At 37.0% G+C, this 21,310-nt stretch overlaps 1 protein-coding gene across 1 annotated transcript in view; it reads right to left on the bottom strand.

Annotated features, from left to right (window-relative positions):
• Window positions 1–21,310, bottom strand: part of LOC135205613 (ankyrin repeat domain-containing protein 29-like) — a 481,897-nt gene that overhangs the window by 27,752 nt on the left and 432,835 nt on the right. The window contains exon 2 of the mRNA XM_064236405.1: window positions 3,829–3,939. Coding sequence (XP_064092475.1) covers window positions 3,829–3,939 — 111 coding nt within the window. The remainder of the gene's footprint in view (window positions 1–3,828; window positions 3,940–21,310) is intronic.

Here is a 21,310-nt window from a genome sequence, read left to right as displayed (position 1 = left end):
ATATAAATAATACATAACATATAATAGCTACCCGTTGAAAATATTAAGCCGAGGCAGTTTTCACTTGAAGAGCAGAGTCTTCACAAATGAATTAATTAATTACATTTGGTAGGGATTTAGATTTTCATAACGTGACATGTGAATGTTTTATGCAATTATTAAATGCATAATAAATTATGGAGTGAGTATTTTCATACTCACTCCATAATTTATTATGCATTTAATAATTGCATAAAACATTCACATGTCACGTTATGAAAATCTAAATCCCTACCAAATGCCATAACTATTTAGGTAAGTTTCCTTGGTTAGAATACTCAGTTGTGCAAGATGCTCGTTACTGCTTTCCTTGGAGGCATTTTTCTAGGAATTTCTGTTCGAAAACATGGAGGGAGGAACTAGGTAGGAAGACATATTTACTGATAATGGATAAAAGAAAAGGAAACATGTTAGCACTCTGCTTAAGCAACGCCAGGCTAGCGAGAGACACATTAAGTGTATGATAGCTTGGTCTAATTTCAAAGGTATTCATTCAGTCAGGTTCGACCCAACTGTAGCAGCATCATCTTTATGTTCTGTCAGGCAACTGGAGATTGAGGAAAACAGGAAACACGTAAGACTTCTTTTGAAAGTCGCTGCTTTACTGGGAAGGAAAGGATTGTCTTTTCGTGGTCTAAAGGAGGGTAATGATGCATTAAATTCAGGAAATTTTATAGAAACTGGAGCTAATTGCAGAATCTAATCCTTCTCTAAAGAAAAAGCTAGAAGGACGATATGGCCATTACACTTAGTCCTCAGTATCAGAATGACTTTAATCTCAGTTATTGGAACTCATATCAAACACACAGTATGTACGGCAGCAAAATGCCCAAACCACCCCTCAACAAGTGAAACACACCAAACGAGGGGAAAAAGGCGATATTGAACCCGTCAATATTGCGGGAAAAAGCCGAAACCACTCCTTAACAAGTGAAACAGGCCAAACCGGGGCCAAAGTGCCGAAGCCACCCGGAAGCACAATCAGCTCAAATTTTTTTTATGGTTGATGAGACAAAAGACTTGTAAAAAAAAAAAAAAAAAAAAAAAAACCCTGTTGGCTATTCTTTTAGGTACTTTAGTGAAGGAGTTGTGAAGGAACGAGTCATTGGTACCTATCACATGGAAAAGGTTGATGCAGCCAATTTAGCTGATTTCATATATAAGGAGACAGAACAATCTGGTTTAATATGATCAAACTGTGTGGCACAGTGTGGCACGACTATGAAATAAAATTCCCCAAGCAGTGTAGATACATTGCCATGCCCACAGACTTAATTTAGTACTGGTTGACTGTAAAGAATATCGGTGGTCTCGCTTCATTCTTTTCATTTATTAACATTTATAACTAACAGTAATACAAGGAACCAACTTTCCATAGAGGCACAGAAAGCAGAAGACCTGCAAGTTTTGACGTTAGAAAGACCTGCTATAACAAGATGGTCTTACTATTATCGGTCAGCTGCAAAAGTTAAGCTTCGTTATGGAAGTTTGTTAGCAGTGCTTCAAAAGGTCGAAGAGAGAGAGAGCTCTGACTCAGCAGCTGTAGCTGAAGCAAGTGGACTCTACAAACAGTTGCTGTCTTTCAAGTTTGTAGTGAATCTTCATGTTGCAGAACAAGGCTTGAAAGTTACCAACAACTTGTCAGACTAGCTACAAGCAGAGGAAGTACTGCTATATGAAGCTTGCTCTCTCATACAGTCAACTATTAAAGAACTACAGGTCTTGAGAACAGATGAAGGTTTCTCTAATATCTTTGGCAAGGCTAAGATTTTTTCTGCGGCATAGGAGATTGATACAGACTTACCTTTAAGACTCCAATTAAGTAGACATAACTAAGAGGACCCAAAAGATCTCATCCAAATTAAAAGACTTTTTAACTGATTCAACTGTAGGAATGAGTGAGGACAATACAAGTCTCGCTCCTGAGGTATCATTCAAAAGAATCTATTTTGACATATTAAGACAGATTTCTCTCTGAGATGGATAATAGATTCACTCCTAATATGCCACTGATAGCAGCGATGAATGCACTTGACTGTAATTCTAATGACTTTTTAAATGATAAGAAACTATCTACCATAGCACAGTTTTATAAAGATATACACATAGATGAAATCCTTCTAAATGCCCAAATTTCTGTAGCAAAGAGCCACTTTCTAACTAAGAATGAAAAGCCCAAGAATTTGTTTGAATTGTATGATGAACTCAAATCATAAGAATGTGCATACTTAGAAATTTTTAAAATTGTTAAAATTCTCATTACCCTTCTAGTAACTACTGCCAGAAATGAACGACTGTTTTCAATGATTAGTTTAGTGAAAACGTATCTACGATCTACCTTGAAAAATGAGCGCTTGAATGACTTGCTTCTCATGGCCTCAGAAAGGGAGCTTGTTAAAAATCTCAACTTTGACATATGGTTAATAATTTTGCAAAATTAACATCAGGGAAGTTTCCACTAAAACAGTAGATATTTGAAATGTATAGAGCATATGTTAATTTTGAAGTTTCCTTATGATGAACCTTTTTAAAATTATGTTCACATCAACTTTTCTTTTCCTGAATGACCCTTGTGTAGGTAGTTAGCTATATTCAATTAATGCAACATGGTAAACTGCAGATATTCTAGGACCAATACTATAGGTTATAATTTGATTTGTTTAGAAATTTCCACTACCTTTTCATGTTCATTTATTATCTCAAAATATGACGTACAGCATTTTTTAAGTAATAAAAATTCTTCAAATTTCCTTTACAAGTGGCTTCAAACTGCTCCTATTTTGTTGATATCTCTAAATATTTTCTCGGGGGGCCTTACAGCGCCCCAGCGGACCTACTCCCTTTCAGGTGGGGGTCCTCAAATGAACCTTTGCGCCCCCCCCCCCAAAGGAAAAATGAAATGGCACCCCTGCCCTCGAACAGGAATGTGGCGGGGCATCCGTACCCACCCTCTATGGAGGAAAGTGCATTTAGTGAACAATTTTAATTCAATAAACAAACAATTCTGTAGCAATTAAAATGATTTGGGCATCTCCTCATTACCCATAAATACTTCTATGAACTTCTATGATTGAATCTATTCGGTTCTGGGTACTATCTTCTCGAATACAATCTTGCATAGCTAAAGATCACACTGCAGAATCCGAGTAGCGCAAAAGTGGTATTTGAACTACACTCATCCCTCTCTGTAGTGATAGTATTTATTTATTGACTAAAGAACAAAACATCTACGAAATGAAATTTTCTGTTCCTGTCTGTATCAGTGAATTATGATAAACTGCTTTCAAAGAACCAAGATGAGAAATTCCTTACTTTAAAAGTCGCCCCCCCCCCCTCTCCCCGTAGGGCAGTAGTGCCGTCAGTGCACCTCTAGCGATAAACTGTAAGCATTAGTTGAAGTTCTTTGTATCGCAACTTCGGCCCCTAGCTGCAACCCTTTTCGTTCCTTTACTGTGCTTCCTTTCATATTCTCTTTCTTCCATCTTACTTCCAATCCTCTTCTAACAATCAATTCAAAGTGCAACTGCGAGGTTTTCCTCCTTTTACCTTTCAAACCTTTTAGCTACTGTCAATTTCCGCTTCAGCGCTGAATGACCTCATAGGCTCCTGTGCTTGGCCTTTGGCCTAAATTCTATATTCAATTCTATAACAGAGTCGTACATTAAAATTTCCAGCCAATAACCGATTCCAGTGTTCATAGATAGGAAGAATGAAACGAAACGCCCCAAGGAGTGCCCCAAGGAGTGTTCCGAGGGCTCTCGTAGGGGCATTCACAAAAGGAAGACTTACCCTATCGGCGCAGTCGACGTGGACCCTCCCCGTGTCGAGAACCCTCACAGCATCCTCGACGTCACCCTTCACAGCTGCTGCGTGTAGTCGTTGGTCGAATCTCGTGCACACCTGAAAACAGAAACATCGCATTTTACAATAAGCAATATTAAACTCTTTCAAACTCCTTTTCGCAGGAAATAGGAATGTTGGGGCTTTACAATAAAACAGAAAAATATGCTACAATTTGTTTGAATTCATTAATATATTTTTTTTAAATTCATAATTAAGGGACTTTGTTTTTACCTCCATGGAAACTTAACTGATTAATGAATTTGAATTCATTAATCCGTTAAGTCTAAAAGAGGTAAAAACAATCACCTAATTCATCCTAGAGATTTATGTTAAACAGCTATTAACAAAAAACTTCCTTAAAAAAGGAGTTTTCAATTTAAATGTTAAGAAGTTCACACGCAGTGTTAATTAAATCTCAATATTACCTAAATGACTGAATATAGGACCTTTCCAGTTAAAGGCTTAAAAAATCAATTCTGATAAAGAATATCTAAAAATGCCCAACTTAAAAACATCCGGAATAAATGCCAAGGAAAAGACAAATTCTCAGACATTCTATAATATGTATGAAGAATAAAAGCCATATTAAAAATGCTTGCTCAAATCCCTAAATATTAAACATATGGTTATAAAGATATAAGAATCACATTTAAAACACAAATGCAGAGGGAAATTGCCAGTCCATATTAACCAAACATTTGTGTACACGGCTCCAGTAGGCCGGAACGCTCTAAACTTCACTTTAATTAATAATGTACATGACAAATTAATGCATATTACTGGTAGCATTCCAAAGTTTATATTCATCGCTGGCAGCTAGCTCCACGACGCAGACACAAACAAGCGCACACACACACAAACCATTCTGACGTTAAGAGACTGGAATAATAAATAACATGAGTCAGGGTTTCCATCACCTTATCCGTGGGATGTTTTTGATGTTTTTTGTTTTTTTGTTTTTTTGTCACGTTTTGTTACATCTATTGTACAGAATTTGATGTGTGATTGAGATATTACTGAGTAGGAATGGTGTGTCCTTAAACGATTCAAAATGGTAACTATACAGCATGCTTTTAATGGTTAGTTGGAGCACGTTGTTACGTACTATAACTCTCCAAGGTTAATTTGCTAAAGAAATTATGACAGGGCTACTGGCCCTCAGGTCATACACAAGGTAAAAACTATGAACTATCGATCAGAAATTAAAACCGAACTTCAATGAATGCAGAGAGAGAGAGAGAGAGAGAGAGAGAGAGAGAGAGAGAGAGAGAGAGAGAGAGAGAGAGAGAGACTGCCTTTGCAATTTAGCCTAGTATCTTCCGTTGTGATTTTAACCTACAAGGTGATCATTACCCTGGGTTATATTTTTACCGTCTTTGTTAGTTCTATCCTAAAGAAAAACTTTTTATATGTGCAGTTACGAAATACTGTATGTATACCAAGCATAGATTACATGATAACTCGCGTATCTCTGCTGTCAATAATAAAAACAAAACTGATTTATTAAGCGGAAAAGGGCATGGAATTTTCGAGTTCAGTAATGACAGCAGTAAAAACAAAAGAACTCCACAAAGCAGACTGCAATAATCCAAAGTCTCATTAAAAAGGGACAAAGAAACTTACGGATGAAGTTCATCCAAAGAGATTAAGGTTAAATGTGGATTCCAAAACCTCGAATTTTCAGTTTTTTTATCAGTTTTCTCGATGCTTCAGAAACAAAAGGCTTTTGCATACGGGAAACCAAAAGCACATTTCCCATACCTTTAAAATTGCAAATGTAGCTGTCCTTTTTGCTTATCGTTCTCTTACCCTATGTTCGGTATTTTTCTTTGTCCGTCAGTCTGTTGTCTTAAATAATTACAAAACTTTTGCAATCAAAAGAACCACTGTTTTACAGTGCTCCCAATTTTATTTACTATCACTCTAACAAACGCAGACGCGTCCCAAAGATCTACGATGTCTAAAATATACTAAGGGTTCCTGTAACCGTGAATTCGACCAATAGTACCAGTTATTAAATAATATATATAAAAGGCATGCCCACTTTGTAAAAAGAATATAGCTTATAATGCTTTACAGTTGTCTCCTGGTTAAAAATGACGATATTTCTACAATGTCTCGGCTCAGCCACTTTGAACTCTGTCCAAATGGTTTTTCTGGCCCGGAGAGGCGCTTGTGCATTCCCAGATGTTCTGTTTAAAACGAGGCAGAACTTTTCCCCTTCGAATCCTTCTTCCCACTCAGGTAATTTTCCCGAAGTTTAAGAGACTTGTTTTACGTCTTGGTTTTAGTTTTATGCTCAAACTTCACCTATCTTGGTTAAGGTTATTTCTTCAATGACTTCTCATGGGATCCTGAATTCAGTTAAATTAGGTCTGATATACAATTACTACGCTTTTACTGACATAAGTTATCGGTTATGCATGAAGTACTATCTAACACAAGTGACTGAAAGTTAAGTACCCTCTGGCGTTTTATTTACTGCAGCGAAATTCTCGAAGCTTTCTAGGTAAATCTAACTAATAACTCCGCGTCGGGTATTTCTTTGGAAATTACAGTTTCCTTATAGTATTCGGGTTGCTTATTAAGAATTTACCGTTATTTTTGGGCGGTCGACTGTCATTAACCACCAGGGGTCAGTACTAAACACGGCGAAATACATTGGACGCCCCAATTCCTAGTGGATGTCGTAGTCGCGGTTACGTTCCTTGCTTTCTATAATAATGATTTCTCTTGTCTCACCGAAGCCTATTGCTGCTTACAACCGGCTCGTAAAGCCTGATGAACGTTTTCAAGCATTGATTTTTGGCTTTCACTGGTGGCACACTAGAATGCGACTTTAGCCAGTGGTCACCAACTCAGATAAAACTTTTGCCAGAGGTTGTCCACTGGAATGTAACCTTTGCTGGTGATCGCCCACAGAAATAATACTTTCGCTAATGTTCACCCACTTCAATACAACTGTGCTTTGGAGCCGCCCAGTGGAATGCAAACCAATCTAATAGATGTGGCGCTTTATTAACTTGAAGGTAACTACAAACAGATAAGTTCTGAACTATAAAGTACACAAACCTGTCTAGTCTATTTCCTAAACGAAAAAAAAAATGCCATGTGTATCTTGCAAAAGGCACTTGCAAATCCAGACCTAAAAATTTAAATGTCTATGACTGAGGGGTGTTTGATAACATAGATGGTGCTGTCTTTTGAAGCTAACTTATGTGGAGAAAACACATTAAACCTAACCATAATTCATTCTGTAACAATTTTTGTGAAGAGAAACAATACATTCAACCCATTGTCTAATAAATAATTCTTGAATATAGGTACAGAAGGGCACAGCACTGGTACACACATAAGGAGAACATGGAAGTTCCAACCGGTCAGCAAATAAAGTACTGGGAGTCACACCACTACAAAGTCTGTGATGACACTGACACAGACTACCAACCCAGTGTAAAGGAGGGTCAAGATGAAGCACTAGGCTAAGTTAGTCAAGAGATTATGGCGGACAAAACTTCACTTTGTCACTTGTCTGCCAGAAAAGAAGGATGATCAACACTTGTCTAAGTCAGCCAATGGGGAAGGTACGATGGGCACAGTGCTCTGAAAGGCCTGTCTATAAAGCCAGAATAGAGCGCTAATTCAGTGTATTAGGGAGGTATTTAAGGAAGGTATGAAGAGCAGTACTTGACTAAGCTAGTAAGCCAGAAGGTATAGTAGGGGACTGGGTAGGCTACACGGCTTGGTCAGTCAGCACAGAGGGAACTGGGGAACTTAACTCTGTTGGTATGGAGGATATGGAGGAGGGATGCAGTGCTTGGCTAAGTCAGACTTGGTAAGGTTGAATGGACCCCATCTAGTCAAGTCTGTCTGTATAGGGTGCCTGAACTCGAAGTCTCAAGCAAGCTGGTCATCAATAAAGCTTGTCTGAGAGCAAGTTAAAATATTGGGGACTCAAAAAGCTATCTGTAAAGGTCGTAAATAGGCTTGGGGTTGCTTAGATACACGAATTTTCATAGGTTTTGTTTTAAGAGCAGCCCAAAATTATTCTTGCAGTGCTTGGCTAAGACAGACTGTGTGGAAGGTTGAATGGGTCCCATCTAGTCAAGTCTGTGTTTGTCAGGCAGTGTAGGATGACTGAACTCGAAGTCTCAAGCAAGTTGGTCATCAATAAAGGTTGTCTTGAGTGCAAGTTAAAAGATTAGGGACTCAAAAAGCTATCTGTAAAGGTCGTATATTGGCCTAGGGTTGCTTATATACACGAACTTTCGTATGTATTGTTTTAAGGGCAGCCCAAAAAGACTTGGAATGTATTGGTTTCCGTGACTCCCTCAGTAATTATAAACACTTCTCTTACATGTTATATCCTTCGCAAATAATTTAATAGTCTCTGTTTAACCCTGAAACTATTAATGCCTTGTGCTGATTGTTAAGATTTCTCTCCAAAGAATATTATTAACGGTGAAAAATCAGGGCAAGTGAATTTTTGTACATTTTAACCTGTATTATAACAAGATGAATTCCAATCTACTTTAGGTTACATATAGGATTTATCAGCTTTGGTAAAATTTTACAAGCTGTTGTTAAATGGAATCTGCTTTGAAATGTGGTTTTACGGTATTTAATCATGCATTTCTTATATTTTTATCAGAAAATAATGCCAGAAGGGGTTTGCTAATTCTTCTCCCCCAGCCACACCTATATCAATATCCATCTGGAACTGAGGCAACTACTGGTAGTCATGCTATGTAATCTGACGAGTTTTGTTTGTATGGTGTTTTGACGTTGCATGGAACCAGTGGTTATTCAGCAACGGGACCAACGGCTTGACGTGACTTCCGAAGCGTAGAGAGTGAACGTCTGTCACTAGAAATACACATCTCTGACACCTCAATGGAATGCCTGAGAATCGAACTCGCAGCCAAAGAGGTGGTGCGCCAACACCATACCGACCACGCTACTGAGGCGCTTGTCATCTGATGAGGAGAGGGGATGTAACCTTAGCTATACACACTACAACTAATAGGTACCATTTTATGATATTGCAGATCATATTAGGTTATGGAAGGCATGGTTACGTTAGGCAAGGTACCATGGATCCCTGTATTTTACTCAATGACTAATGGCATCTAAGTCAGGTTAGGTGGAAGAATCTAGGAGGTGAAGCAACAGCAGCCCCTCGCCCCCTAGGCTAAGTAGGGGCCAAATAAGCACAAAGTTTAGGATAAGATGCACTTTAGCCATATCAGTTTTCTCTTCTATGAAATCCAACCTAATCCCTGGGAGTCCCGTTACTGTTAACAGGTGCTACAACTAAGAATTTCCTACGAAAGAAATAATGGTGAAAAAAATGTTCTTATATACAGTAACTTAACTTCTTTCAAAGAGCACACATTTCAATTAGTCTTTCGTCCATACGACTTACGTGCCTATGTAAAAATATAGCAATGACTACTGAACCTTACTCCATGTAAAGTGACTATTATACTCGAATTTGAAGGATGCATATGTTTATGGGTGAATTTGGATCAAGATATCATAATCAACTTTGACTCACATAAGTAATGTTCATATAGGCACTAGAATTATATTGCAATATCGTTTTTCACAGCAACACGATTTTAAGTACATTTGCAAAACATATCAAGTCTAAGATCCTGGCCTGGCTGCACTACGGTGGTAATCTATAATTCATTTTCTAGAAAATTAGACATTCTTAAGTGTATGTCTTGAAAATCATAATACGTAAACGATAAACATGTCCACTTTAAGAACGATGGATGCAGGAGCTTACCTGTGCGCAAATTCTTCCCAAGTACTACATCAAACACTCACCACTAGGTTATCGACCACCACGAGTACTACCTATCCCCTTCAATGCTCAGGAAGAACAACGTTACAACAGAACAGACACTACTGTAGACATTAAAAGGAAAAGAAGTCTTTAACCTACCTCGTTGATGACTTCCAATGATACCCTGCTTATCTATTACTGTTATTCCCAACCGCTATTATCTGTAATCTTACAATGATATAAATAAAAATAAAGATGATATATCATTGATTACGCACTAATATCCACGACTGCCCGTTATGCTCTGTGAGGATTCTGACCAGCTAATTAGCGGCCCAGTTGCAGATAACGGTCCGTTGATGAAGCACATTCATGCATAACTATAATAGTGAGCAAGCAAATACACACTGCATATGGTTTCTATAGAGGGCTTGGAAAATGACAATATTACATAGAGCTAGTCTTTATTTTTATTTACGAAGTGGAAAAGTCATAACTAGTAAACATTGCAGTGACTTTTCCTGAGCTTTTCCTCATAGATATCATTCATGTTATCGAGATTAATTCCGGCTATTAAGAGGCAGGTTTAGATTTTCTCGGGGGTTTAGCTAATTCCAAATTATCTCGGGGGTTTAGCTAATTCCAAATTATCTCGGGGGTTTAGCTAATTCCAAATTATCTCGGGGGTTTAGCTAATTCCAAATTATCTCGGGGGTTTAGCTAATTCCAGATCATCTCGGGGGTTTAGCTAATTCCAAATTATCTCGGGGGTTTAGCTAATTCCAGATCATCTCGGGGGTTTAGCCAATTCCAAATTATCTCGGGGGTTTAGCTAATTCCAGATCATCTCGGGGGTTTAGCTAATTCCAGATCATCTCCGGGGTTTAGCTAATTCCAAATTATCTCGGGGGTTTAGCTAATTCCAAATTATCTCGGGGATTTAGCTAATTCCAAATTATCTCGGGGTTTTACCTAATTCCAAATTATCTCGGGGGTTTAGCTAATTCCAGAGCATCTCGGGGGTTTAGCTAATTCCAAATTATCTTGGGGGTTTAGCTAATTCCAAATTATCTCGGGGGTTTAGCTAATTCCAGATCATCTCGAGGGTTTAGCTAATTCCAAATTATCTCGGAGGTTTAGCTAATTCCAAATTATCTCGGGGGTTTAGCTAATTCCAGATCATCTCGGGGGTTTAGCTTATTCCAAATTATCTCGCCACTAAACTAGAAATTTATCTCTGTTTAAGTGTGAAATTTATCTCTGTTTAAGTGCTATAATGGCCAATGTTATAAGTTAAGCAATCACCCAAAAAAAAGTTTTCGTTTGCTGTACTTACCTGAATTTTAATAAGGGAAGCAATATTCTAAATGCGTTTTTCTAAAAACATGGTTTTATGACATTGGCCCTTCTAGTTCTCAGCCCTAGAAATCATCTTGGAGGTTTAGCTAATTCCAAATCATCTCGGGGGTTTAGCTAATTCCAAATTATCTCGGGGGTTTAGCTAATTCCAAATCATTTCGGGGGTTTAGCTAATTCCAAATCATTTCGGGGGTTTAGCTAATTCCAAATTATCACTAGGGTTTAGCTAATTCCAAATTATCTCGGGGGTTTAGTCAGTTCTAAATCATCTTGCGGGTTTAGTTAATTCCAAATTATCTCGGGGGTTTAGCTAATTCCAAATTATCTCGGGGGTTTAGTCAATTCCAAAACATCTTGCGGGCTTAGCTAATTCCAAATTATCACTAGGGTTTAGCTAATTCCAAATTATCTCGGGGGTTTAGTCAGTTCTAAATCATCTTGCGGGTTTAGTTAATTCCAAATTATCTCGGGGGTTTAGTCAATTCCAAATCATCTCGGGGGTTTAGCTAATTCCAAATTATCTCGGGGGTTTAGTCAATTCCAAAACATCTTGCGGGCTTAGCTAATTCCAAATTATCTCGGGGGTTTAGCTAATTCCAAATTATCTCGGGGGTTTAGTCAATTCCAAATCATCTTGCGGGCATAGCTAATTCTAAATTATCTCGGGGGTTTAGCTAATTCCAAATTATCTCGGGGGTTTAGTCAATTCCAAATCATCTTGCGGGCATAGCTAATTCTAAATTATCTCGGGGGTTTAGCTAATTCCAAATTATCTCGGGGGTTTAGCTAATTCCAAATTATCTCGGGGGTTTAGTCAATTTTAAATCATCTTGCGGGTTTAGTTAATTACAAATGATTAATCATTTGAAACCTATTGGTCACATTCACCAGACCTACGGAAATGCAATGGCTAGGAAATTGCCTAGAAAACTACTCGGTCTCCAACTATTTTCAATACGATTTTCATTGAAATCCTTAGAAAATGCGAATTTCTCTTTTCCTATGTCATAAGTCACAGTCTGAGGCGATACGCAAAGTGCTCTAAGTGCTATGCCGTCCTCCTCTTTCTTTCTACTGTTTTGTGCTTAATATGTGGCCTTAAGTTGCCTGCCCCGTCAGCCACAGAAGTGACTAATACGATACGCATTTGTTGAAATCTCCGATTGTATTTTCCGAATTATATGCGAAGATTGTAAAAGAAGAATTGACAAAAGTCATGCAATGGTATATTCCTGGAACGGATTATTATTCAAACATACTCTTAAACACCGTCCTTTATGCGATTAATTCTTTAGTACAATAATAATTAATTATCAAGGGATAAAATGAGCGTCGAATATGACATCATGACTTGATTGCCATGGCAGATCGAACAAAGAGTCAGGATAATAAGCGGACGCTTGGATCCCCATCCTTGTTAAAAAAAATTTTTTTACTGAGACTTGCGAGTGAGTGAGGAAATGTTGTAACCAAATGGCAAATCATATTTCATATTTTTGAAGTTGGCATGTGTTATAAAGGTACAATGATTAGTTTTGTCAAGTAACAAAAAAATAAAAAAAAATAACTCCGCATTGAATGGCTGAGTCAGACGACCACCTTCTCTCTTCTCTACTATTCAGGTTTTTTGTAAAAGAAAACTACTGAGATGGCGTTTTGTCAGTCAGTCTGCCCCCAGATCTTAAAAACTACTGAGGCTACAGGGCTGCAAATTGGTATGTTGATCTTCTACCCTCTAATCATCTATCATGCAAAATTGCAGCCCTCTAGCCTCAGTAGTTTGTATCTTATTTACGGTTAAACTTAGCCATTATTGTGCGTCTGGCGCCGCTATGTGCCAACAACAAGGGCAACCACCGGGCTGTGGCTGAAAGTTTCATGGGCTACAGCGGGTGAGAGTTTCATGGGGCGTGCCTGAGAGTTTCATACAGTATTATACGCTGTACAGAAAACTCGTATGCGCCGAAGAAACTTCGGGGATATTTTTTACTTGTTTGTTTCCTGCTGACAAAAGTTGGTAGCATGAAGCCATTATTCTATATTTGCAGAAAATTAAAGTCATGCACATTCACTGAAGTTACGTCACGCTAACACAATTACGCATAAGCTGCATTTTGACATCAATTTAGACAAAATAGCCGGTAGACTATTTGATACGTATAGCTTAACAGCAAGATGGTAGCATTAGCGTTTTGGTATCTATAGACGGCTTCCTAAGAAATAGAGATCGTAAGGCTTTAAAATGTTGGATGTCCCGAAATGTAGGTACCTTTGGATACCTGGTTGACGGAGTAAGGCCTCCATCACGTTTCGAAATAACTAATATGGCAAATATTTCACGATGCATAAGTACTAACAGCTGGACAAAAGCCTTTGTATAAAATAATGCTATACGTATAAAACTGGATAAAATAAGGCTATGTACTTCTATATTAAAAAATATCCTTTGCGTTATATGATATACAGAAATAAAAATTGATAACAGGACAACTGAAGAAAATTTTGATAGATTTCGTGTTAGGTGTCAAATACGATAAGGTTGAAACTGCGTCCTTGAGGGTGACAATATTCTGACCAAGTTCTGGACTCCAAAAATGTTTTTATCCTACCGCACACATACGAAAAATAAAGGCCAAATGTTCTCAAAACCAGAATAAGAGAATAAAAAAAACCCATTATATATAATAATAATAATACTAACGGAGAAAAATATCATAGTGTGCACTGGTATTGTAATATTAAGGTCTAACTGAAAATTATGCAGCTGAGCGCCGAGAGCTTTCAAGAGCTTTCTGGGGCTCTGAGAAAACGAGGGAATAACTTAATTTTTGCAACTAGCATTTCTTTTTCGCTGGCGTCCGAGTCCGCACTGACATTTCCTTTTCTTAAAACTGAGAGTCACGGATGAAGATACGAGACGAGTGGGATCTCGGATGCTCCTGTCGGAGTCGTTTCTAATTCAGATTGAAAGCAGGTAACTGTGAATTTTTTTCCACATGAAGTATGCACGTTATAGCAAAGCTTTTCAGCAATAGCAACAGCAGCAACAACAAAACCAACATCAACGCGTATTATATACCGGTAATCTCGCTTCTAACTATACCGAAGAGCAAAACTGGGGATCTGAATTGCTGACCAGATAGACTCAAGGATTAAGTGCAAATCATCCCAGACACTGTCGTGGAGGTGAATTATATAGGTGCTACGAACTCTCTAGACCAGCGGTCGCCAACCGGTGGTCCACGGACTACTGGTGGTCCGTGAAAAAATTTTGATGGCCCGCAGAAAAATTGGGACATTATTTCATATCTTATTTTTTTAATACTTTTATGGCAACCCTGATACGAATTGCACAGAAGACAGAGAGCCCAGTGCTAAATCTAGCATTTTTAATGCTAGATTTAGCATTTTAGGCCGATTTAGTATTAAAAATTTGGATTTCGGCTCCAAATAAAAAAACAGCCCTCCGTCTTGTAGTAACTTATTTCAAACAAGCAAGAACAAATATCACACTAAAATGTGTAATACTTAAACAAACTTCAAACTTTCAATTGTTTTGTAATAATTAAACTATAACTTTGTTATATTTAATAGGTGCATTTCATATTACTAAAATAAAAGTTTTCTGATTATTATTACATAATCGTATTTACCTTCTTTTTTTTTATTTATGTTAGTAGTCCGCCAAATTTAAAATTATACATTTGTGGTCCATGAAGTTCAAAAGGTTGGCGACCGCTGCTCTAGATCTTGGGCGCTACGTTGGTTTGCTGTTTAAGCGTCACCTACTCTAAGATGCTAGCACTATAGCTGGCTTCACTTAAGGTAGATTCTTCGATGAGCTCTATGCTTACGGGACGTTTGTTTGGCGGCCGCTGATTGGCTGGTACTGGGTGAGGCAGCAGCTTCCCAGCCAATCAGCGACCGCCAAACAAACGTCTCATAGGCATAGGGCTCACCCAAGAAGCTACCTTAAGTGAATCGACTATAGACATGGCGGTAGCTCCTTGGGACGCCGTGTTTAGTACTAGTCCCTGGTGATCAAAGTATTGTAAGGTAAACAAATTATATTGATAAACGATATCTTCGTGCGGCCGTCTAGTTTACATTTACCATATGGTGTTTAGTACTATCACTCTGAGTAGGTGACGTGTACAGGATCAGGAATATTTTATATATATCTATATATATTAATATATATATATATATATATATATATATATATATATATATCTATATATATATATATTATATAAATTCTGTTGGGTCGGGTAAGGGTCATAACCAAAAAAAGGGCGCAGTGTGTTCACTATGATACCAACTGTACGTATGCAGTGTCACACCAGGTTCCTCTGTGGCTATGCATACAGTTTTGGCCTAGAGTCTCTTGAAGAGCGATTCAACTACCCGAACACTAATAATAGTAATAATAATAATAATAATAATAATAACAATAATAATAATAATCGAAGCAGTCGTAACCTAAGTCAGAGGAAGGTAAAAGCTTAAAAATACGATCCATAATAACAATTATCTTCAGACCAGCACTTCAGACATCAAAAATCAGCCAGGTGTCTTGATGAAAAGGCGCGGAAAAGATGCAAAATAGCAAACATGTGCGATGAAAGAGAGTAGTGTATCTTTCTGAATAATGCAAAACGATGTTGCTCTCAACACCCAACGGCTTAAAGGCTGCAGTTTTAATATTCCTTTACAAAATCATATCAACGAAATGAAAAGGTCAGGATAATTATGCAGTCTTCATGAAAAAGCGTCATGAACGCATTCGAGAGATGAGCTCAGATCTTAATTAAATCAGATCAAACAAGGTCAATTAGGAATCTGAGTAAAATTGAGATCGGTCTTTTACTGCTAATCTTTATATATGACGATTTATTAATTACATTGCCTTAGTTTCTTTTGAAGCAATTTGTTTATATGCATTAGGAACACCAGTCGTTTATATAGGTATATATATATATATATATATATATATATATATATATAGAATATAGTATATATATATATATATAATATATATCTATATATATATAATATATATATATATATATATATATGTGTGTGTGTGTGTGTGTGTGTATATATAAAAGAAGACCTCATTTAAACTGGATGGCATCTAGACGATAAGGACAGTTAATCCCAGAGAGCTTGAAGTTACATAAGTCCGCCTGACACCATACAATTTAAATATGGTCCTGTTATTAACTGTATTAATGCAAAGAACAATGGTGTAAGTGATAAAGTTCACACACACACACACATATATATATAATGCTATACACTTTTTTCTCCTTGGAGATAGTCACTCTAGAGGCAAACTTCTGAATCTCATAATTCACTGCTTATGTCAACAGAGAAATACAAAGGTATTTTACGGAACGAACCCACGGCATCTAGCTCGGAGATCGGATCTAGGACCTCTCCTTGGTGAGACCAACGTCTTATCCATTGTGACTATGATAATATAGATATAATATATATTAGATATATATATAATATATTATATATTATATATAGATATATTTATCTATATATATATATAAGCATTAAAATACAAATGTCCTTTAATATCTGATTTGCTCTACCCCGGAATTAATATTAATTAATAATCTTCATTATGTTGACCGAAGGTGAATATTTTCAGTTGATAAAAAGTTCATCGACTCAAAGGCTCGAACCACACAACCAAGAATTCAGGACGTATAGTGACGCGATTTACCCACAAGTCTTATCAACTACAAAAATTTCCCTTCGGTTAACATACACAAAATATATTAATTCCGAGGTAGAGCGAATTAGATATTAAAAGGGAATTTGTAGCTTAATGCTTGTATATGATAAAATTCACACACATACACATATATATAATATATATAGATTATATATTATATATATACACACACACACACACACACATATATATATATATATATATATATATATATATATATATATATATATATATACCTCCTCCCTACTTCTTCTACCATCCAATTCTAACCTCGAAGATAGAAAAAAAAAAAAAAAACTACCTTTAAGGTCATCATCGTGACCCCTGTGCATCGAAGTTCCCGTGAAGAGTCGGTCCCATTCTCCTATTCTCAAGTCATAATTCAAATTAAACTAAGGCTAGACGAAATTCACGTTTTTCAAAAAATACAAGTTTATTCCCAAACTTAACAAGACGAAAAAAAAAAAAAAGAATTGAAGGGCATGACTGTCCTTAACTTAGAGCAAATAAGTAAATGAAATAAATTCAATTCGTGACTGGAAAATACATTTTGACACTAATCACTTTTAAGTACTCCCAAAAATATAATGTCAAAGTCAGTCATGACCGAAGTCATAGCTACATGCCAAAAATTCTCTTATCGTGTGACCGATAACAAATCCATCTGAGAAAAAAACAAAGGTCACTTTTAGAAAAAATATGACATAAAGACATAAATGCATAAATGGGAGAAAAATATAGCATAAACATGGTAAAACAGAGACTGTGCATAGGAAAAATATTCAATAATAAAATGTCAGATAAACTAATAAACAATTCCTTCAGTGTCCAGTCGGGTACTTAACTAAAAATAAACACTCATTTACCTTTACTGGCAAAAAACTCGCGCCATCTCTCAGGCAGAATGTTTCACGAATTCACGATACTGCCATAATAAGCCATCTTTCCTGGGAATTCTAATAATTACCCCTAATAACCACCTAGAGAGACATACTCACGAACACACTCATCGTTCTAGAATACCGCTCAGCCATTCCTTGTGACGTAGAAGTCCTCGTGACACAATCCAGGTCAACAGGCGCGTGTAGCTACCTGAGCTACCCAGATTTTTCAACCTAGATTCTTCCTCGTTCTTCGCGAGAGCTCCCCTTCACAAACAATTTGGTATGTGCTGACAAGTGTTCATCTCGACCCGAGTTTTCTTAAACACACCGACACTGACACACACACTTATATATATATATATATATATATATATATATATATATATATATATATGTATATATATATATATATATATATATATAGTGTATATATATATATATATATATATATATATATATATATATGTTGACAGCTCGTATAGGAAGGACAATTATTATATAATGTATATATATATATATATATATATATATATATATATATATATATATAGTGTGTGTGTGTGTGTGTAGAGCCTTCGACTTGTTCTCCATGACTGGACAAATGATATAAATGTTAAGACTAAAGCAAACATAACCTTCCTACTCCTTCTCTCTCTCCATCCTCTTAAGGGATACAAGAGTCCTCGTCACCAAACTGAATTCTTTCTCTCATCCCTCGATTCTGACAGGTGGTCACGCGCCGCCATAGAAAGAGAACCAAATTCAATGGGTAGATACTGAAAGGCTCTCTCTCTCTCTCTCTCTCTCTCTCTCTCTCTCTCTCTCTCTCTCTCGTTGAAGAACTAGGTATCAAAACTGTTAGTGATGTGTGTTTTTTAATTGCCGGACACTAGTCACTTTAACCCTTAAGTAGTACTTATCGTAAGGACAAATCTTCAGTCTCACGCATTTAAAAGTTTACTTTCATCGTAAATATTCTTTCCTTTTCTTTGATTTATTTTGTGTGTGAAGATGAATTTAACTTTCTACACGCTGCCCTCTCGAGCAGTTTAGTTCGGCAACAATGGGTCTGGGCAATTCTTAGACGGTAGGCCATTAAGGAATGCCAGGTGGCGCTGGCTCAGAAGCGCATCCTATGAATCACTTATTACAAAAAGAGATCCATGGAGCCAACAGAGTTAGTGAACTGAAGTCACACGACGTTTATTTAAAAATTTCGTTATTTTACTCGAGGAGTGTCCTCCAGTTCTCCATGTTCCCTACAGTCTATAAAAAAAAAAGGTACACAAATCTCTTCAGTGATGTGTCCCTGACCCCTCAAGAGAAAAAAAAAACACAGATCACCTCAGCGATGTTTATATATGCAAATTCGAAACCTTTCCCGACGGTCCTACGTAAGTTAGATGTCAGATCTGAAGAGATGATGATGATGATGACACTCGAGGAAGACGCTTGGCGATGCTTCTGTCTCCTCTGTTTTCAGAAAGAAAATGCTGACTTCATTCCTAGGCCTACGTCAATGGAATATGTGCTTTGTGGAAAGTCATCCCTTTTTACAATCTATACCTATTTAGAAATTATTTATAATACAATAAATAATGAGAATTTGTGATATTCTGTAGATGGAATTTTTGGAATTATTGCTATTAGGTACTAGCAAAAACATGACGGATTAATGCTATTATTAATCTATTATTTCTTGCAAATTATCAATTCTCTCTCTCTCTCTCTCTCTCTCTCTCTCTCTCTCTCTCTCTCTCTCTCTCTCTCTCTCTCTCTCTTATTGTATATTTCATGACCAAAATAGGAGACCTGCTCTGATGCCTTAAAAAAACAAAATGTATAAAGAAAAACCGCGTAAGCTGAAAGCCTTTGATATCTTTCATGTGGCATATAATACTGGGAAAAAGTTCGCCGAATTGACTGCTAATCCCTTGCGTGGAAAACTAGCTAAAAGTATTGATGGCAGGTGACTTTCAGACTGCAAGTTATAACGATGCACTTGTGTCATTTAAACCCAACTTTTATACGACAAAGCATAAAAAAATTTTATTTCTAAAGCAGCGGAAATAAACTCGAAATTTCCAAGTTTTTCTAATTTCACTCACATATTTCGCCAGCTTTTAAATGTAAATTTCTGAGAACTGCAACTTTCAAGTTCATTCATGAATGTGTTTCCTTAAGAATCTGACTTTTAAGAACAGAGTAATTATGGATGCAGAAGGAAAATGGGTGAAATATGCCGTTAAATGCCGAAATGTCGTATTGAGATTTACACTAAATTTAAGCAATTTACGCAGTGTACTGCATCTACTGGACACGCTCAAAAGAGCCATGTAAATACAATTGCCAAAACGCAACGGACTCCTGCCTCCTGGAATCCCCAATATTTCTGGATACACTTTCCACCGAAGACCTTGAATCCAAATTCGCGAATAGAGAAGAAAATCTACTCCCACGCTCTCTTTATAATCCAGGTTTGATTGTCAGCGTAGAAGAAGAGTTTTTAAAACTTCTGCTGTAAAAGCAAACTATTGAGACGGCTTTGTCTGTCCGTACGCACTTTTTCTATCCGCCCTCAGATCTAAAAAAACTACTGAGGCTGCAGGGCTGCAAATTGGTATGTTGATCGTCCAACCTCCGAGCATCAAACGTAGCAAATTGCAGCCCTCTAGCTTCAGTAGTTTTTATTCTATTTAAGGTTAAAGTTAGCCATGATCATGCCTCTGGCAACGTTATGGAACAGGCCACCACCGGGCCATGGCTGAGAGTTTCATGGGCCGCGACTCATACAGCATTATACAGACCACCGAAAGATAGATTTCTCTTTTCAGTGGTTTTGATTACACGCTGTACAGATAACTCGATTGCGCAGAAGAAACTTCGGAACATTTTTACTACTGTTTTTATTATATTCCCAAGGTCGGATTCCAGGTTTTCAGTGGAAAGCGTATCCAGCCATACTACGGAATTGAGAATCTCATATTTACTGAAGTAAGTCGTCGTATACTCCATAGTCCTAGCAAAGCAAAATAATGTGGAATTAGGTATAATATTTTCCTGTTTATAACAATGATTGTCGGCATGTAATGAATACCACGGTCGTTGTCACAAAGTATCAACCAACAATACGCTGGGCACCGTAATATTATTTGATATAAATACGATGCAAGTGCAAATGTACTTATATATTGTCTTTCTTTTTTCAGAGGACATGCGCACTAGCTAATAATACAATCCGTAAGAATTAGCAATAGTGATAATCTCTCACACTTTTATTATTATTATTATTATTATTATTATTATTATTATTATTCTTAGTAGTAGTAGTAGTAGTAGTAGTAGTAGTAGTAGTAGTAGTAGTAGGGCGCCCTAAAGGCGATAACTCGCGAAACTTCAAGTTAAACCATGAAAGGGTTGACATCATTTAAATGTAAGTTTATGATATTTTAAAAATAAATCTTATACGGGATGAAATTAAAAGATCTAAGGTTTTATCTGCCGAAAGGTATTCATTACCCGCCGACAATCATTGTTATGAACAGGAAAATACTATACCTAATTCCACATTACTTTAATACTTTTGGAGATATAGACATTTGAACAGCCTTAGGGCCGGGCAGTGCCAGGCCGCAAGAA

This window comes from Macrobrachium nipponense, chromosome 24, assembly GCF_015104395.2.
Source record: "Macrobrachium nipponense isolate FS-2020 chromosome 24, ASM1510439v2, whole genome shotgun sequence".
In the NCBI taxonomy this organism is placed as follows: domain Eukaryota; kingdom Metazoa; phylum Arthropoda; class Malacostraca; order Decapoda; family Palaemonidae; genus Macrobrachium; species Macrobrachium nipponense.
This window is presented reverse-complemented; position numbering and strand designations above follow the sequence as displayed.